General features: G+C 37.4%; 1 protein-coding gene across 1 annotated transcript in view; it reads left to right on the plus strand.

Moving 5' to 3' along the window:
• Positions 1–16,156, plus strand: part of LOC114384363 (ATP-dependent zinc metalloprotease FTSH 11, chloroplastic/mitochondrial-like) — a 29,866-nt gene extending 13,710 nt beyond the window's left edge. Inside the window, exons 9-18 of the mRNA XM_028344031.1 lie at positions 2,026–2,083; positions 2,207–2,332; positions 2,405–2,485; positions 11,150–11,279; positions 11,385–11,533; positions 13,852–14,133; positions 14,398–14,487; positions 14,610–14,663; positions 15,511–15,662; positions 15,770–16,156. Coding sequence (XP_028199832.1) covers positions 2,026–2,083; positions 2,207–2,332; positions 2,405–2,485; positions 11,150–11,279; positions 11,385–11,533; positions 13,852–14,133; positions 14,398–14,487; positions 14,610–14,663; positions 15,511–15,662; positions 15,770–15,803 — 1,156 coding nt within the window. The 3' untranslated portion in view covers positions 15,804–16,156. The remainder of the gene's footprint in view (positions 1–2,025; positions 2,084–2,206; positions 2,333–2,404; positions 2,486–11,149; positions 11,280–11,384; positions 11,534–13,851; positions 14,134–14,397; positions 14,488–14,609; positions 14,664–15,510; positions 15,663–15,769) is intronic.
• The last annotated feature ends 1,505 nt before the right edge of the window (positions 16,157–17,661 follow it).

The following is a 17,661-nucleotide window of genomic DNA, read 5'->3' on the forward strand; positions in this document are numbered from 1 at the left end:
AGAAGTATATATAGAGTTCTAGAACAATTAGTTATTATTACTAACTAACCTTCTAACAAACTCTTAACTAACACTGACACTTAACTAACTTGGTAACTGTCATAACTAACTAAGAACTAACTTGGTAACTGTCATAGTTAAGTGAGTGTGCAGTTGAATACTGCACCTCCCTTTCTACTACTCTAATAGTCCTTAGTTAATGAGAAGTGTTGCACTGTTGCATTTCTTTGATCCTTTTTCCTTGGGTGGGAAGGGAGAGGAGGATAAACATCTTTTACTTTTTATAGAACAAAATGTATTGCTTGTTGATTGTTAGATTCCTAAATTGAAGTTGAACTTCTTAACTTAATGTACTTTGTTAAGGTATATGAAAAAAAATTAGTATCTTCAAGGGTCCCCATTTTTTTGCTAAACTCTAAGGAATTGACCTCTTATGATATTTATTGCTAGGGAATAAATCCAAATAATTGAAACATGCAAACTACATGAAGCAGAATGATGAGTTGTTAACATTCTATAATTTCTTATTTCTGCGTGATGTGTGTAGCACTCTACCTTGGTAGATTAGATGCTAAAATGTTTTCATGTCATCTAGGGATGACAGCCGGTAGAGTTGGGTATGATACTATAGTTCCTGCCCCCATACTTGTGTTTGAAAAAAATACCTGTACCCGTCTCCATACTTGTGTAGGTAGTGCTGAGATTAAAGGACATAACTGAAAATCTGTGTATTTCTCTCTTCTTATTCGTTGACTCCAAGACTGTGCGCATATATAGATACAAAAAGATAAGCTAATATAAAGGAAAAGATTAATCAAAATCTAATCTAAATCTAATCTAAATCTTATAGATATAATCCTACTAGATAAGATAAAAGTTCCTACTTTCCTAGAAATAAGCTATCATATCTTTTAATCTCTACCATATAATAAACATAATCATATCTTAATTTCTACCGTATTATAACAAAAGGCTAAAATATGTTTCCAGTCCCTATAAATATGGAAAAGTTTGGTTTTCGTCCCTGCGAAATTTTTGGTCTGCTTTTCGTCCTCATATTTTATAGATGTGTCATTTTTTGGCTTGGAGCCAAGTTCTATAAATATGGAAAAGTTCTTCTTGGTGGGCCTTGGGTTTGCGGAAAGTTAGGGGCTGCAGGTTGTTGGTTGGATTCGGGGCTAGGTGTGGTTGTGCTGATCTTGACGACGCGGTGGTGGTGTGTTGCAGATGTTGTCGGCACTGGCTAGGTGGTGCGCCGGAGTTGTTGGTGGATAGGGGCATGGAGGTTTGGGTCAGATTGACACGGTGGTGTTTGTGGTCTGGCGAGGCTAGGGTTTAGGAAGAGGGTGAGTGAGGTGGCGGGAAGAAGAAGAACTTTTCCATATTTATAGAACCTGACTCCAAGCCAAAAAATGACACATTTATAAAATATGAGGACGAAAAGCAGACCCCAAATTTCGGAGGGACGGAAATCGAACTTTTCCATATTTATAGAGACTGGAAACATATTTTAGCCTATAACAAAATCATATCTTCTAAATCTCTATGATATCATAGGTAGCAACTTTGACCCCCATCTCTATACCTGATTGGTACCTATATATTCATACTCGAACCCATCCCCATTAAATTTTGCAGGTAAATCCCTGGCCTTGCCTCAGCCCATCCCCACATTTTAGCCTATAACAAAATCATATCTTCTAAATCTCTATGATATCATATCTTTAGGTAGCAACTTTGATCCCCATCTCTATATCTGATTGGTACCTATATATTCATGCTGGAACCCATCCCCATTAAATTTTGCTGGTAAATCCCTGGCCTTGCCTCAGCCCATCCCCATTGAGCAAGTATTTACCGTACCCATTGCGGGTACCTATAGGGTCTGGATAGAATTGTCATCTCTTGGATGGCCTATTTTGCATGCTAACATATACTGTAGCAACTAGTGTCACATTAAGGAATTTTGTGATATGTTGGCTGTTAGGGATGCTCATTTTCATATCACTTTTCTTTCATGCTCAGGTTTGTTGGAGTTGGTGCTCGACGTGTTAGATCCTTATTTCAAGCAGCCAAAAAGAAGGTCTGTTGATTTTTGCAAATGGTATCCCTAAATTGTTTGTTATTCTGGTTTTGCACTATACCACATGGGTCCTTTATTTATTTCTGATTATGGAATATTTATTTCCCTTTTATCTTTCTCTAGGCTCCTTGTATTATTTTTATTGATGAAATTGATGCTGTTGGATCAACAAGAAAACAATGGGAGGGCCACACAAAGAAGACATTGCATCAGCTACTTGTTGAAATGGATGGGTTTGAGCAGAATGAGGTATCTTTGAACAGTTTGGAGTGCAATTCGTTCCTCTGGTTTTAGAAATTGATTCATTATTTTATCTTGTAGGGAATAATATTGATGGCTGCAACAAACTTGCCTGATATTCTTGACCCAGCTTTAACTAGACCTGGAAGATTTGATCGGCATGTAAGTCCTATTTTTTTTCCCCAACAGATGAATCTATTAAGAGAAATAATATAAATAGAAAGAATGATGATTGTAAGTCTTAATCTATAATACTGTTGTAATGTGGTTTTCTTAATCTCTTAATGCGTGATGAAATTATTTGTGTTTAGGTGGGGAAGGAAGAAAAGGGAGAAATGAGGTTCCCAATAATAATGGTCTATTACTGATTGTTATGATGTGTTATGGTGTGATGCAAAATACTAACAATAATGGTACTATACTCCTATTTATACTAATAATTAGGTCTGGTAACACTAATGTAATATTACTAGTAAAGCCCAAGTCTGATAATATTATAAGACTATTAATTAAATAAGGAAACGAATGAGGGACTACGATGAGATAAAGAAGCAGTTCCTGACGTTTTCTCTATTAGATACTGATAGATTCCATAATATATATTCCAAGGACATACAAAAATTTATCCCTAATTGCTTGTTTTTTGTAGATGATATAGTTTTGATTAGGTCAAGGGAAGCAATTAACTCTAAACTTGCATTTTGGAGACATACTTTGGAAATGATGTTTTCACTCAAGAGTTAAGACATACTTTGGAAACAATGTTTTCACTTAATAGTTTAGATAACACAGGTGTTGTGATTTTAGCAAGGAGGAAAATGGTTTGGAAGTAAAAACCAGAAAAGATGTGATACCATAGGTTTTTAACATTAAATATATTGGATCAATATTACAAAATAATGGGTAAATAAATGAGGATGTCACGTATTACAATATACAGAAACTGTGTCTTGTACCACACATGTGCTGGTTTATTTATAATCATAAGGATGCTACAATTAAGCATATATTATGGAACAGGATCCCTAAATATTAACTATTTAACATTCTCCCTCAAGTTGGAGCATATATGTCATATGAACCAAGCTTGTTACAAATATAATCAACACTAGTTCCTTTAAGAGATTTAGTGAATAGATCCACCAGTTGATCATTGGAGCAGACAAAATCGGTGGTGATTTCTCCTGAGAGCACTTTCTCTATCACAAAGTGACAATCGATCTCTATGTGCTTAGTCTGTTCATGGAAGACCGAATTAGATGGAATGTGAAGAGCAACTTGATTGTCACTGTTAAATTTTTGTCTTTTATAATAATTTCTGTCTTGTATTAGTCGGTTTTTCTTTCTTTTCCTCTGTGTAAGGTACCTCAGTTTGCACCTGTTCTCTCTTTTGTACTTGTTGACCTTTTTGTCATTTCATATATATAAAAAGCCTCAGCTGAGTGTGTCCTAGTGAGAGGCACTCAAGCATTATTCAAAAATACTATTTCTCAACTTGGTATCAGAGCGGGTTGGTCCCACTCTGCTTTTCCGGTCACCGTCGCCTCTGGTGCGCCTTGTCACGTGCGACCTAACCTAAGAAGTCCCGACCTCAGATCAGGTCCCATGCACTCTCACGCGCAGATCTAGTGTGCTGCCCTGTGTAGTGCGTGAAGTCCACGCAATGCCACCCTTCTCGGAATGCCACTGCGCAACCACCTTTAGTCTTGTCGGAGCTTCTTTAGTCTGTTTCAGGCCTCGATTTGTCAGTTTATTGCTGTTTGGCAAGGGGTTTACGCAGACTTGTTTTGTTAACCTTTGGACAAGGTCTTGTCACTGCTATTCTTTAGTTTCTCCTTTGTTTTAGTTCTGTATCACTTCAAGGAGCTTCATTAGTGTTTCCTGGTTCCATTTCTACGCATCTCTGATTTTGAGAAATGCCTCCCTGAATCCTCTATAATGGTGTCTACCCAATGAAGAGGACGTGGAAACAGAAAAGGACTTGATGGTAAATGTTGTCGTCCACAGTGCTCTTATTGTAAGAGAATGGGTCATACTCTAAGAGACTTGCTTTTCCTTGTATGGTTTTCCTAATAAGACAACACATGTATCTAAATTTGGAAAATCTGACCCAAGATTCTCTGATGAGAAGTATCAAAAATATCTGAGGCTGAAATCGAACAGCTTAGTTCAATCATCTTTAGTGCCCAATGTTTCAACATGTATTTCTCAATCATTGGACAATCATGGTCCATGGGTAATCGATTTAGGTGCTTTAGATCATATTTCTGGTAATGCCTCTTTATTCACATCTATGTCATCCCCAAGAATTCCTCATCTTATAACCTTAACAGATGGTTCTAAAGTTGCACCCAAAGGAGTTGGTCAAATCTCATTGTCTCCCTCCTTACATTTGGAGTCTGTGCTCTTTGTTCCAAATTGTCCTTTCAATTTGATTATCTTGTTATACAGGAACGTGGTACGGGTGGACTGATCTGTGTAGGACATGAGTCAAGAGGATTCTACTATCTGGAAACAAGTTCTTCTATGTTATGTGTTGCTGCTTCATCTCCTAAACTTTTTCATGATCGCTTAGGTCATCCAAATTTGTCAAAGTTAAAGAAAATGGTTCTTGGTCTAAGTAAATTACAAATGTTAGTGTGAATCATGTCTATTAGGTAAACATACCAGGTTGTCTGGGGATTAAAGACATTAAAACCCTCAATAAAGCCCTTCTTTTCAAATGGAAATGGATGCTGTTCCACCAATCTGATCAACTCTGGAACAGAATCCTGGTTTCTAAATACAATGGTTGGAGGGGCTTGGGGCAGGGACCTCAAAAGCATTACTTTTCTACTTGGTGGGCTGACTTAAGGGCCATTACTCAACACCAGAGTATGTTTGCTGCTGCTAATCAAATCTGTTGGAAGTTGGGTAGAGGTGACCAATTTCTCTTTTGGGAAGATCCTTGGGGTGATGAGGGAATCCCCCTCAAAGATCAATTTCCTGAGTTATTTAGAGTTTCTTCCCAAAGAGATCTCAGGGTGGCAGAGATGGGATCTTGGTCTGAGAATGGTTGGGTTTGGAACTTGTCTTGGAGAAGGAATCTCTTTGATAATGAACTGCAGTTAGCATCTAAATTCATTGATCAAATCCATGCATCTAGTCTAAACATCAACCTGAAGGACACCTGGACTTGGAGAGCTGAAGCTAATGGAGAGTTCACAACTAAATCTACTTACCAAGTTCTTCAATCTGAGCTGGATGATCAAGGTCAGTATGAGGGGTTCCAGCAACTCTGGAAGATAAAAATCCCTCCTAAGGCTCTTTCTTTTGCCTGGAGGTTGTTATGAGATAGACTCCCTACCAAGGATAACCTGGTCAAGAGACAAATTCAGGTTGAAAATGACCTCTGCCCTTTCTGCCATAATCAACCTGAAACTGCATCCCATCTTTTTTTCAAATGTGATAAGATTATGCCTATGTGGTGGGAATTCTTCTCTTGGATCAAGGAAGACAAGGTTATCCACTGCAGGCCAATGGGTAATTTCCTCCAACATTATTCTGCAGCAGCTTCAAAGGCTTCTAACAAAAGATGGAAAATGTGGTGGGTAGCAGCTACAAACTCAATTTGGAGACTCAGGAATGATATGATTTTCTATAATCAATCCTTTGACATCTCTAAGTTGACAGATAGCATGTTATTCCTTTTGGGCTGAAACGAAGTGAAGCAGATCATTCAATTTTTTATTGTCATACATCTTCAGGTAAATGCGTCTATCTTGTTGTCTATATGGATGACATAGTTATCATAGGAAATGATATTGCTAAGATTTCCCAACTCAAAGTGTACTTGTCAACTCATTTTTAGACTAATGACCTTGGGTGCCTTAAATACTTTCTTGGTATTGAGGTAGCTCAATCAAAGGAAGGCATTGTGTTCTCACAAAGGAAATATGCTCTTTATATTTTAGAAGAAAGATGCATGGGTAATTGTAAACGCATTGATAGTCCCATGGACCCGAATCAGAAGTTAATGGCTGACCAAGGTGAGCCATATTCAGCTCCAAAAAGATATAGAAGACTGGTTTGAAAGCTTATTTATCTCACAATTAAAAGACCTGATATCTCCTTTGCAGTTAGTGTGGTTAGTCAATTTATGCAGGCCCCTCATGTTGATCACTAGAATGCTGTGATTCACATTCTTAGGTATTAAAAAGACTCCAGGACAGGGGTTTTTATATGAGGATAAAGGAAATACCCAGATCTTTGGGTATTGTGATGCTAATTGGGTTGGATGCCCCATAGACCGAAGGAGCACTACTAGATATTGTGTATCTATTGGAGGCAATGTTATCCCTTGGAAGAGCAAGAAGCAAAACACTGTTGCTTGGTCTAGTGCAGAAGGCGAACATAGAGCTATGGCTACAGCCACTTTGAGTTAGTATGGATCAAGCAACTTCAAGAGTTGAAGTTCTCTGAAGTTAAACAAATGAAGTTGTATTTTGACAACTAGGCAACTCTCCATATTGCTTTGAATCCTGGGTTTCATGAAAGAATCAAACATATAGAGATTGACTGTCATTTTGTCAAAGAAAAGCTGCTATCCAAGGAAACTAGTACGGAATTTGTTAGCTCAAATGATTAGCTTGCAGATATTTTGACCAAATCTTCGAGAGGGCCTCGAACCTGTTCAAATGTTCCAAGCTTGAAGCATACAATCTATACGCTCCATCTTGAGGGGGAGTGTTAAATTATTGTGTTTTATATTAATTTGTCTTGTTGTAGTAGTCAGTTTTTCTTTATTTTCCTCTGTTATAAGGTGCCTCATTCTGCACCTTTGCTTTCTCTTTTGTACTTGTTGGCCTTTATGCCATTTCATATATATAAAAAGCTTCAGTTGAGTGTGTCCTAGTGAGAGACACTCAAACATTATTCTAAAATACTGTTTCTCAACTGTTATAAATAAGCTTAGTGTCCTTGGTGTCTTCAAATTGTAATTGTTGGAGAAGTTGCCTAAGCCAAATAATCTCGCATGTAGCTGCTGCCATAGCATTATTAACAAAAAGGACAAAAAAGTTTAGTGAGTGAATGGGCTTGCTAACAGAAATTAAATTGAAAGGACAACCTGGAACAAACAAAACAGAATCTAAAGAAAGGTTAGGGAGTGGACGAGTTTGACCAATGCCACAGACTTTAATTTGAGAACCATCTGCGAGGGTAATAGAAGGCAATGAATCCGGAAAAGACAATTGAGTAAGGGATTGGTTACTAGTCATATGATCAGAGGCACCAAAATCAAGTAGCCAAGTGCCAAGGACAAAGGATTGGGAGACAAAGGCTACAGGATTACCAGACTGAGCCACGATTGTAACAGGTGAGGTAGGTTGCTTGGCTGCTTGAAACCAAAGAAAATCTGTATAATCGAAGGCGGAAATAGTCACATCCGCAGGTGGGGCAGGTGTGTCCTGGGGGTTGTAGTAGGCTGTCCTGTTCAATTTTTCACAAGGGATCAGTAACACATTGGTAAACGAAGTGGGATGTTGGAGCTACCGTGGTAGGCTATGAAACGCAGTGAAACAAGGCAAAATAGAACCTAACTGTGGCCAAACAGAAGCTAAACGGGGCCGAACACAGCCCAAACAAGTTCGATGGAGAAGGAGCACAATGGGGAGTTTGCCAGTTGGCGGTGTTGGGTTTGCTGGTGTTTTCTTTTTACCGGAAAACGAGGGTCACATCGCTGTTTGGCTACTAGTGTGAAGGAGCAGTAGCTAGAGGGGTTGCTGGAGTGCTGTGGTGCTGGAAAACTGAGGGTGGAGGGTTTGTGGAAGGAGGCGACGCTGATGGAAGTGCCGCTAGCGAGTGGGTCTTGCCAGAAAGATGGTCATGTGCCAATTTGGTATGAGCGCGTGAAATACATGTGCTGGAGAGGGGTGGTGTGTGGAAGTGCGTTAGAGGTTGAACAGCGGTGGGTCTTGGACAGAGAAAGGGATGCCGGAGGGTGGCGGTTCTGCTCTTAGGGTTGCACTGGAGACAAACTGGCACAGCGACAACCAAAACGGCTGTGCAGTGGGGAGGGGCACTGTGTGCTCCCAGAAAGAGGCATCCACTGCCAGAAGGAAAGAAAGAGGGAGGATTGAACCCTAGGATACTTCTGATACCATATTACAATATATAGAAACTGTGTCTTGTACCACACTATCAGAGTTCAAGAACAGGGACATTGAACAAAACAGAGAATAGTAAACTGATATTATTGATTTGGGAAAGTTAGTTACCAATACAGTTACAAGAGAGGTATTTATAAACCTCTAGACCTTGAAGCTAATCACAAACTAACTAACAGAATTTTGTTAGTGAAAGAAATGTAGTTAGCTTAAACTAACTGTCCTACAATAACTGTTTATAACAGTTATTTTTATGCATTTATTCTAATACACACACGTGCTGGTTTATTTATAATCATAGGATGCTATTAAGCATATAATATGGAATATGATCCCTAAATATTAGCTATTTAACATCACACATAGGATACAAACAAGATGGTTAAAATGGAGAAGGGCATTGTGGGTTATTTGCTATCACAAAGTACATACTAAGTTCAAAGGGAAATTTTATCCCATTGCTATACATTCAACTATACTCTGGCAGTCAATTTTTGGCTTTAAAAGGACAAAAGGTGAGAGTAGCGGAAGTGAGAATATTAAGATGAATGTGGTATTGAAAATATTGTATGAGGAGATATCTGTGACATTGATTGAGGGAAAAAATGACAAAATTGGTTAAGGTAGTTTGGGCATGTACAAAGAAGGCCATTGGAAGCATGATGAGCACCCAAGCACTTGTGGAACTCTCCCTTGAAAACTAGTTGTTAAGGGAGGTGAACTAAGCCACGTAAATACTCCACTGAGCATTCCATACTACTTGATATAAGACTTAGGCACCTTAGAATACCCAACTCCTTATCATTGCACCACTCTTGAGAGTCCATATCTCTAGTCGATGCACTTTACAACACTTCACTCAGCCATTCTGGTTAACTCCTCCATAGTTAGTCCTTTCTGAGACACAACCAACTCTGATACCAATGATAAGCAACCAAGCACTTGGAGAATTCTCCCTTAAAATAATTAAGGGGGGAGAACCAAGCCTCTTAAATACTCCATCGAGCATGCCATGCTACTTGATGTGGAGCTTAGGCACTACATAATATGCATGTCCCTATCAAAGCACCATTGAGGGGAGTAGATTTCATGGTTGTTAGTCTTGTGTAAAGGGAGAGGGAAACTAAGAAAGATGTTAGAGGAAGTTGTTAACAGGGATTTCATGCAGAAGAGTGTCTTTGAGGATTTGGTCTTTAATCGAGTCTAATGACATTATGTGATTCATGTAACCAACCTCACTTAGTGGGATAAGACTTTTGTTGTCATTGTTGATGAATGATGATGCCAGAGATTCTTAGGAGAGGCTATATGCTAGATGAATTACTGAAAAGTAACTCAGCAAAGATGGTTGGAATGATGCACAACCAGAAGAGCTAGTTGGAGTGTTGCATGGCTGAGGAAGAATCATTGCTAGAAAGATGCACATTGAAAGACATTGCTGAATTTATGCGAAGAGAAGGAAAAGGATAATTAAATAAAAACATGTATAGACAATAATGGGTAGATGGAAATGCTAAAGTTCCGATTGTCATAATCGGTGCATGGCCAATAAATAGAGAATATATCAAGCTCCTCTGTCTCCCTCTGTTCTGCACTCGTTCTGCATTCTCACACAAAACACATGGAGATTGACCTCTTTTTGTTTGGGAAGAGGTGCTTCCCAAGCAACTTTGCATTTATCACAGCCCAGCTCAAGATTTCTGGGCTGACTAGCTCACTAAGCCTCTTTCTCCCACTCAGTTCCTGCATCTTCAGTCCAAGCTCAAAGTAGTTTGAGCCCTTTTCCACTGCTCACCACCTTGAGCTTCTGCATGCCAGGGGTTGAGTGTAGTACTCTCTCTAAGTGACAGCTGTCATCAGTTAGCTTGGGTCCCTTCTCGTTGTAATCTTTAGCTAGCTGATTTCAGTTAGTTAGTTGCTTGTTAGTTCTCAGATTAGTTACAAGTTAGTTAGGATTTTCCCTGTATAAATACTTCTTTTGTATCAGATCATTATAATTTTACTCATTCAATAAAATTTTCAGAAATTCTTTCTAAATTTTCTCGAGTGGTCTGAACTCTAAACCCTAATAATGGCATTTAGTAGCTGTTGTAGAGAAGTTTCTCTGTTGGGCATACTGAGACTGGCACATGCTTTTGCTCCTTGTTCCAAATTTTGGGTTTCTGGGCTTCCCTTTGGAGTAGATTTCACTTGATTGTGAGGCAGTTATGTGTTTCATTTTGTATTTTTTTTTGCTCTTCAAGCAGCCTCGTGACAATATGACAGATCAAAGCTCAAGCATTCTATGATCAGGTTCAGGTCTGGCTTTGTAGGATATAATATGCTCTGCTTACGTTTGTCCAAAAATAAAAACTACAACACCCATTAAGGAACCTTACAATAAGCATTTGTTATAAATATAAAATATAAAATATTTAACTACAATCCTGAATGTGCAAGTTAATTTCCTATATAATATGGGTGTTGCTATGGTAACCTTTATATGTATTGTACTCAAGGGAGTTGTCAGGCATTTTTGGATTGTTAATTTCAGAATAAATATTTAAAAATGTGTTTAATTATCAACCATTAAAATACTTGACAAACTACCTTTTGTACTGAAACCTGGAATTATAAGTAGTGGAGTAAATGCCCACATAATATATTGAAGATACAGGGACTAACAAATTCCCAATACCAGATTGTTGTACCAAATCCAGATGTGCGAGGTCGGCAAGAAATATTGGAACTCTATCTGCAAGATAAACCTGTAGCTGATGATGTAGATGTTAAAGCAATTGCTCGTGGTACCTCAGGGTTTAATGGGGCAGGTAATTTATAATTTATTTTTATGTGAGATGACTTTTTTTATCAATGCAAATCTTATACTCCAAGTTTCTGAATGACTTTTTCTATTATATATTCCCTTAAACTAGATCTTGCGAACTTGGTAAATGTCGCTGCCATTAAAGCTGCAGTTGAAGGTGCAGAGAAAGTAACAGCTGCGCAGTTGGAGTTTGCAAAAGACAGAATAGTTATGGGTACTGAGCGGAAAACAATGTTTGTATCAGAAGAGTCAAAGAAGGTATGTGTATATGCCAGGAAATCTGGTTTAGTACCTAAAACATGTAGTTTGTGATTTATATGATTGATCTAAACATGTAGGATGGGAAACTTGTCTGGCGAGGTAGCCTTGTTTAGCGCTCAGTAGTCCAGCTGCCATCTTTTTTCTTCACTAAGATGACTGGACTGGAAAAAGGACTGTTTCTGGGCCTAATAATCCCTGAATTCAGCATTTCTTCCACCTGTTTTTCAATTTCGTTTTTCTGTAGATGAGGGTATCGATAAGGTCTCACATTTATGGGATCTACACCAGATTTGATGGGGATTTTATGGTCCACTGCCCTGCTGTGTGACAGGCCTTTGGCTTCGGAAAAGACCGTAGAAAATTCCTCGAAGACATTCTGCAACTCTCTTCTCATTTGCTTGCAGTTTGTATTTTGCCTCCTTTGTGGATGCTTCTTCAGTTTCTGCAACTGGCGTTAGGCTACTATTGCAAGACACTCAATGAATTTAGTCTCCTCTCGATTTAAGTTTCCCATCGCCAACTACACTCTGTTCTGAACTTTTAATTCCATGTGCTCATGTTATGCTCAGTTCTGTGCTTGAGAGAAAAATTCTGTGAGGTTGTGTTATGCTCTGTTCTGTGTTTTTTGAGCTTTCTCTGATGTTTTCTCTCTGTTATGATCTTTTAGCTTGCTGCTGTTCAAGCGAGTTTCCCTATTTGAGTTGTGACCTTGTGTCAGTGTGTTTAACATTTTGCTTTGTTTGTCCACCAAAGACACAATGTCGTCTTTACATGTTCTAAAAAATTATGTATTTTATATTATGCATGACCTTTTCAAAATATCATTTGCTGATATAAGAAATGATATTACAGATTACATTTTCATATTTTTTAAGAGTCCTTTTTAAATTAAGTTCAATTATGTTACAACTTTTAAATGCCATATATTTTAGAAATGTTCTTTAGTGTGCTCTCAGAAGCAAGAAACAGTAACTTATAAAATGTTTTGAAGAAAAAGAGCAAAAACCTAGAAAAATGTTACTTTAGTGTGTTCTCAGAAGCAAAAAACAGTAACTTTTGAAAAGAAACTTGAGAAAAGTTATATCAAAGAAGTGGTTTTTACAAAGCTTATCCAAATGCATCAAAGCTGCTATAATTTTTAACCTTATTGTCTTAAAAATTTTGAGCATGAAATTTTTGTGTTAAATTATTTGAAAAGTCCAGAGTAAACACATCAGGTTTAACCTCATAATACTAAAATTACTAAAACTGAAAATTTAAGCCATACAATGAAACATGGTTTGAGAGAAGACATCAACCTTTTATACTACAAGGAAAAAAAATGATTGACAGTCTTACGAATAGTTAGTTGCCAAGTCAGTTGTTAGCTGGTGAGTAGGACATGGATAGCTACATTTGTTCTTTAATATCATTATCCTTGTATCTTATCTTGAGCCATTTTTCTGAAGTAACCTTAGAATGTGGGTATGGACCTAACTCAACCCCAAAAGCTAGCTTATAGGGTGAGGGTTGTCTCCCCACATATATACTATATATTGACGCTATCTCTAGCCGAAGTGAGACTTGTTTTTTTCCCTATACACCTCCTCACGTCCAACACTTTTGGGTTTGGTGCATGGATAATATGGTTTTAATGGATCTAAGATAGACTCTAATACCATCTTAGAAAGTGGTTATAGGCCTAAGTCAACCTTGCAAAACCGGCTTGTAAGGTAAGGGTTGTCCCCCATTTATATATACTATTTTGGCCTCATCACTAGTCGAGTTTGACTTGGGCTTTTCCTAATACACTCCCTTATGCCCAACACTTTTGGGCTTGATGCGTGAATGACATGGTGGGTGATCCATTTAATGGATCTAGGATATGTTCTAATACCATCTTAGAATATGAGATAATGATTTGTTGTTGGACCTACCATGTCCCCACTATCGAGCCGTTATTGGACCATCTTCAGATGTCCAATCCTACTAACTTCACACTCGAGATGTCCAATCCTTGGCGTGAGGAGGGTGTGCTGGAAACCCTCACCCTATGAGCTAGCTTTTGGGGTTGAGTTAGGCCTAAACTCAAATTCGAAGAGTTCTAATTTGTGAGAAATGCTAACAAAACATTCTCCAATGCAATCTTCTCAATGCATTTTAATAATTGGTCTAACTAATAGTAGTGTGCTATAATAAGATTGTGCTTATAATGAAATGTTTTGCACTCTGCAATCACAAGTATATATCTGCTGGCTAATAACCTTTGGGTTACTGCTAATAATATGAATTTGATGTATGCTTATATATGTTATTCGTGTTTTTGAAAATTTCAGCTTACTGCTTATCATGAGAGCGGCCATGCAATTGTTGCCCTTAACACGGATGGTGCACATCCAATTCACAAGGCAACAATCATGCCACGTGGATCTGCTTTAGGAATGGTCACTCAGCTTCCATCAAGTGACGAGACATCAATAAGCAAGAAACAGTTGTTAGCTCGCCTTGATGTGTGTATGGGAGGAAGAGTTGCAGAAGAGCTTATCTTTGGCCAGGATTATGTCACAACTGGAGCAAGTAGTGATCTCCACACTGCTACTGAGCTTGCCCAATACATGGTAATTTTCTGCTCCCCTGTATTGTGTCAAGTGCAGTCTTGCATCTGCTAAACTAGAGACCACTTTTATAAAAAAATTATGCTTGTATAATTTTTCTGTTCTGGTCATTTGTTACTTGGAATATTCACAAATAGTAACAAAGTAAATTACAATTTTCTCCCTAAAATTATTAGTTAGACGACATTTAGAAATTTCTTCTGAAATTCTGGACTTAACTTTTAATTTCATAATGTGCTTTGTGTTGTTTTTTCCTCTATGCACAAGGTATCGAATTGTGGGATGAGTGATGCAATCGGGCCAGTTAATATAAAAGAGCGACCAAGTTCTGAAATGCAGTCACGTATTGATGCAGAGGCAAGTTTTATGAATTTATATCCTTTATAACTGAAATATCATGTTTCGATTATTTGCTTCCTCTTCTAAGAATTGTTGTTTTTATCAAAAATAAAAGTCATACTTCTATATCTATTCTGCAGGTTGTGAAACTCCTTCGAGAAGCATATGATCGTGTGAAAGCCCTTTTGAAAAAGGTTTGTCTGATTAAATTATTGTCTATAAATTTTTTCTTCAAAGTGGAAACTTTTTCTTTCTCTTTTGGGGTTGGCCAAGTGTTTTAAAAGAATAATTTCATCAAGAGAAGAAATTATAAAAGGTTTGGAGAATAACAAATTCCCTTTGACACAAGGGAAAAATACAGGGCTAGTAAAAAAAAGAAATCAATAGAGGAATGCTGCCAATCTGCTCGGATCTGTGAGCGGAGGGCTATAAACTCTTCAAGCTTCTATCTTTTATATTACATTCTGCCACTTCTTGCATTTTTTAGGTTATCTATATTCATTTATTTATCATGATTTAATGTTAATGGTTAATGATAGACATATTAGAAGGAACACAAGCTATTTCTCTCTATGCTTTTCCTAAAAAATCGAGATTGTCATGATTAGTAGTTAAGAAGTTTTATGCTTAAAAGAGCATATTAGTGTATAAGATTAACACAAGTTATTTAGTTCAGTGTTAGGTCTGACTATTGAGTCTTGTACTTGTCTCCAGTGAGTCAAGCCAACTAGTGGACAAGAACAAATGCTCTTGATGTGAATGTATGGTTGGGTTTTTAATCAAAATGAACAAGTATCAAATGGAATATTTTATTATTTTAACCCTGAAAAGAAGGATTGAATGGTGCTAGTTACAGAATAAGCTTTAGGGCTTTCTTTAGGCTGGTAGATCATTGACCTATAGGAAAATTGAAACCAAGAGCAGCATTTTAAATCAGAATGACATTGATTAATAAAAGTTGTCAACCTTGAGCAATGATTGACATCTGCTAGTCTTGCATATGGAAATTCATAGTGCTAGTAACTTCTGACATTTTTTCAGCATGAGAAGGCATTACATGTGCTGGCAAATGCATTATTAGAGTACGAGACACTTAGTGCAGAAGAAATCAGGAGAATACTTCTCCCATATCGGGAAGCACGGCTACCAGAACAACAGGAACAAGAAGCAGCAGAAGGGGATCTGGTGTTGGTGTAATTTTTCTCTCCACTTCTTGTCCATTACTGTACTATTTTAAGAGAAGCACTGTACAGTATACCTAGAAGCCCTACAGGTATTTTTCTTAATCTGGTTTCTGCAGCTCCCCTCCTTTGTGCATGGCATTCTTGTCGTAAGATGCATATGGGAAAAAAGATAAGCAACGTTGGATATCTGCGAAGCAACGATTCCTGTGTACAACAGCAAAGGTCCGCTGTTACAGTATGATCGCCCTTGAGCAATATTTTTTGGTGAGAACTGTGTAACATGTAGGAATGTGATAGCCTACGCATTTTTCATTTTTTAAGAATTTATTGAACATAAGCTTTCTAGCATATACTGCATGAATTTTATTTAACAGCAAATAATAGTTGAAAGTGCTACAAATAATAAATAGATCCTGGATTTAATATACTCCATGCACACACTGAGTGCAACCACCGATGATTTAATATATAAAGTAGTACATGGTGATCTTAACTTGCTACAATTCAGGGTAGAGCTTCAACCACATATTTGTTGAAAATTTTTCTATGTATCTTCAAAGTGATCGAGGTTTATTTGTATTTAGTGGGTTAAAATAAATCTCAACACAATCTAAATTATATCAACGATGCACACATCATTACTTCAACTCAATTTAGATGAACTTTATCCCATGTATGTATGCAGGTGTGTGCTGAGTCTGCAGTTAAGAGAAAATTCACTTGAATTGATTGTGTTACAAATGGCTTGTAATGCAACTATTATTAAAATCTCTAATCAAATCATGATGGATTCTACCGTGTTGAAAGGAAAACGTTTTTAGCACAGTTCAAAAAAAAAATTGGACCGTTAAATTTTTCTTGGTGTCCATCCGGGGGCTTAAGTTTTTTTCCTTTTTTCTCTTTATCTGTTTATCTTTCCTTATTTGCCCATTTTCTTCTGCCTTTCTCTTCTTTGTCCCCGGATCTTCCCCTCTCCTTCCATCTCACCACCACCATCTTTCCGCCGCACAAGCAACCACAACATTGTCATCTCCACTTACGAAGGCCTCCGCATCTCCACCCACGCCATGCACCCAGTTGCCACAAAAAAGCCACTATCACGGACCCTGACATCTTCAACATTTATGGCGGGGTCGCAAAGTCGTAGAGATTACATGCACGACTTCATGTGTGGAGATCTATCCATAGATCTACAAAAAATGCGATCATGGTAGTCGATGAGAAGAACTTGTGTATCAATTGTTCTTTTTTGTTGGTGCCAATTGATTCTCTAGACCTTACAATACTTGGTATATATGGCTCAAAAGAAAGGGGAAACATGTCTTTGTTGTTTTGCTGAGAACAAAAGATAAAGATCCAAGCTTTATTTTGTTAGATCTATGTTTTATTTTGTTAGATTTGTTCTTGATTTGTTCGATCTAAGTTTATGACCAACAATCTCTTCCCTTGTTGGTGATGCCCCTTCACCTTACTTTGAAATCAACAACCATCGTGGACTCGATGTTAGAGGCTCCAAAACACTGTAGCAACAACGATCATATGGTGTAGCAAAACATTGTTCGTATTTTTCCATTTTGCCCTTTCGTAAAAGAATACAGATCAGTTGATCCTAAGCCTCATACAGATCAGTTGATCCGTGTAAGCCCAAGTAATCCGTATGAGTACGGATTACATGATTTGTAAGTATTTTTTTTAATTTTTTTCAAAAATATATTTTTTTAATTTATTAATCCATTAAAATTTTTAATAGTAAATATTTTCTATGGATTTAATAATTCGTATGAGATATCAAAATTAATTGTCACAATTTATTATTTAAATTTACATGCGCATTAAAAATATATTAGAAATTTTAGAGTTATGTATAACAACATTATTCATTTTATAATGTAATTATCTTATTAGCTTAGTTGGTTATAATGTTGTGTTAATAACTTGAAAGTCACAGGTGATTTGCTTGTTACACCCATTGTCACATCATATGCTCCATTTTGGTCTAGCCTAGGAG

This window comes from Glycine soja, chromosome 14 (assembly GCF_004193775.1).
Source record: "Glycine soja cultivar W05 chromosome 14, ASM419377v2, whole genome shotgun sequence".
NCBI classification, from domain to species: domain Eukaryota; kingdom Viridiplantae; phylum Streptophyta; class Magnoliopsida; order Fabales; family Fabaceae; genus Glycine; species Glycine soja.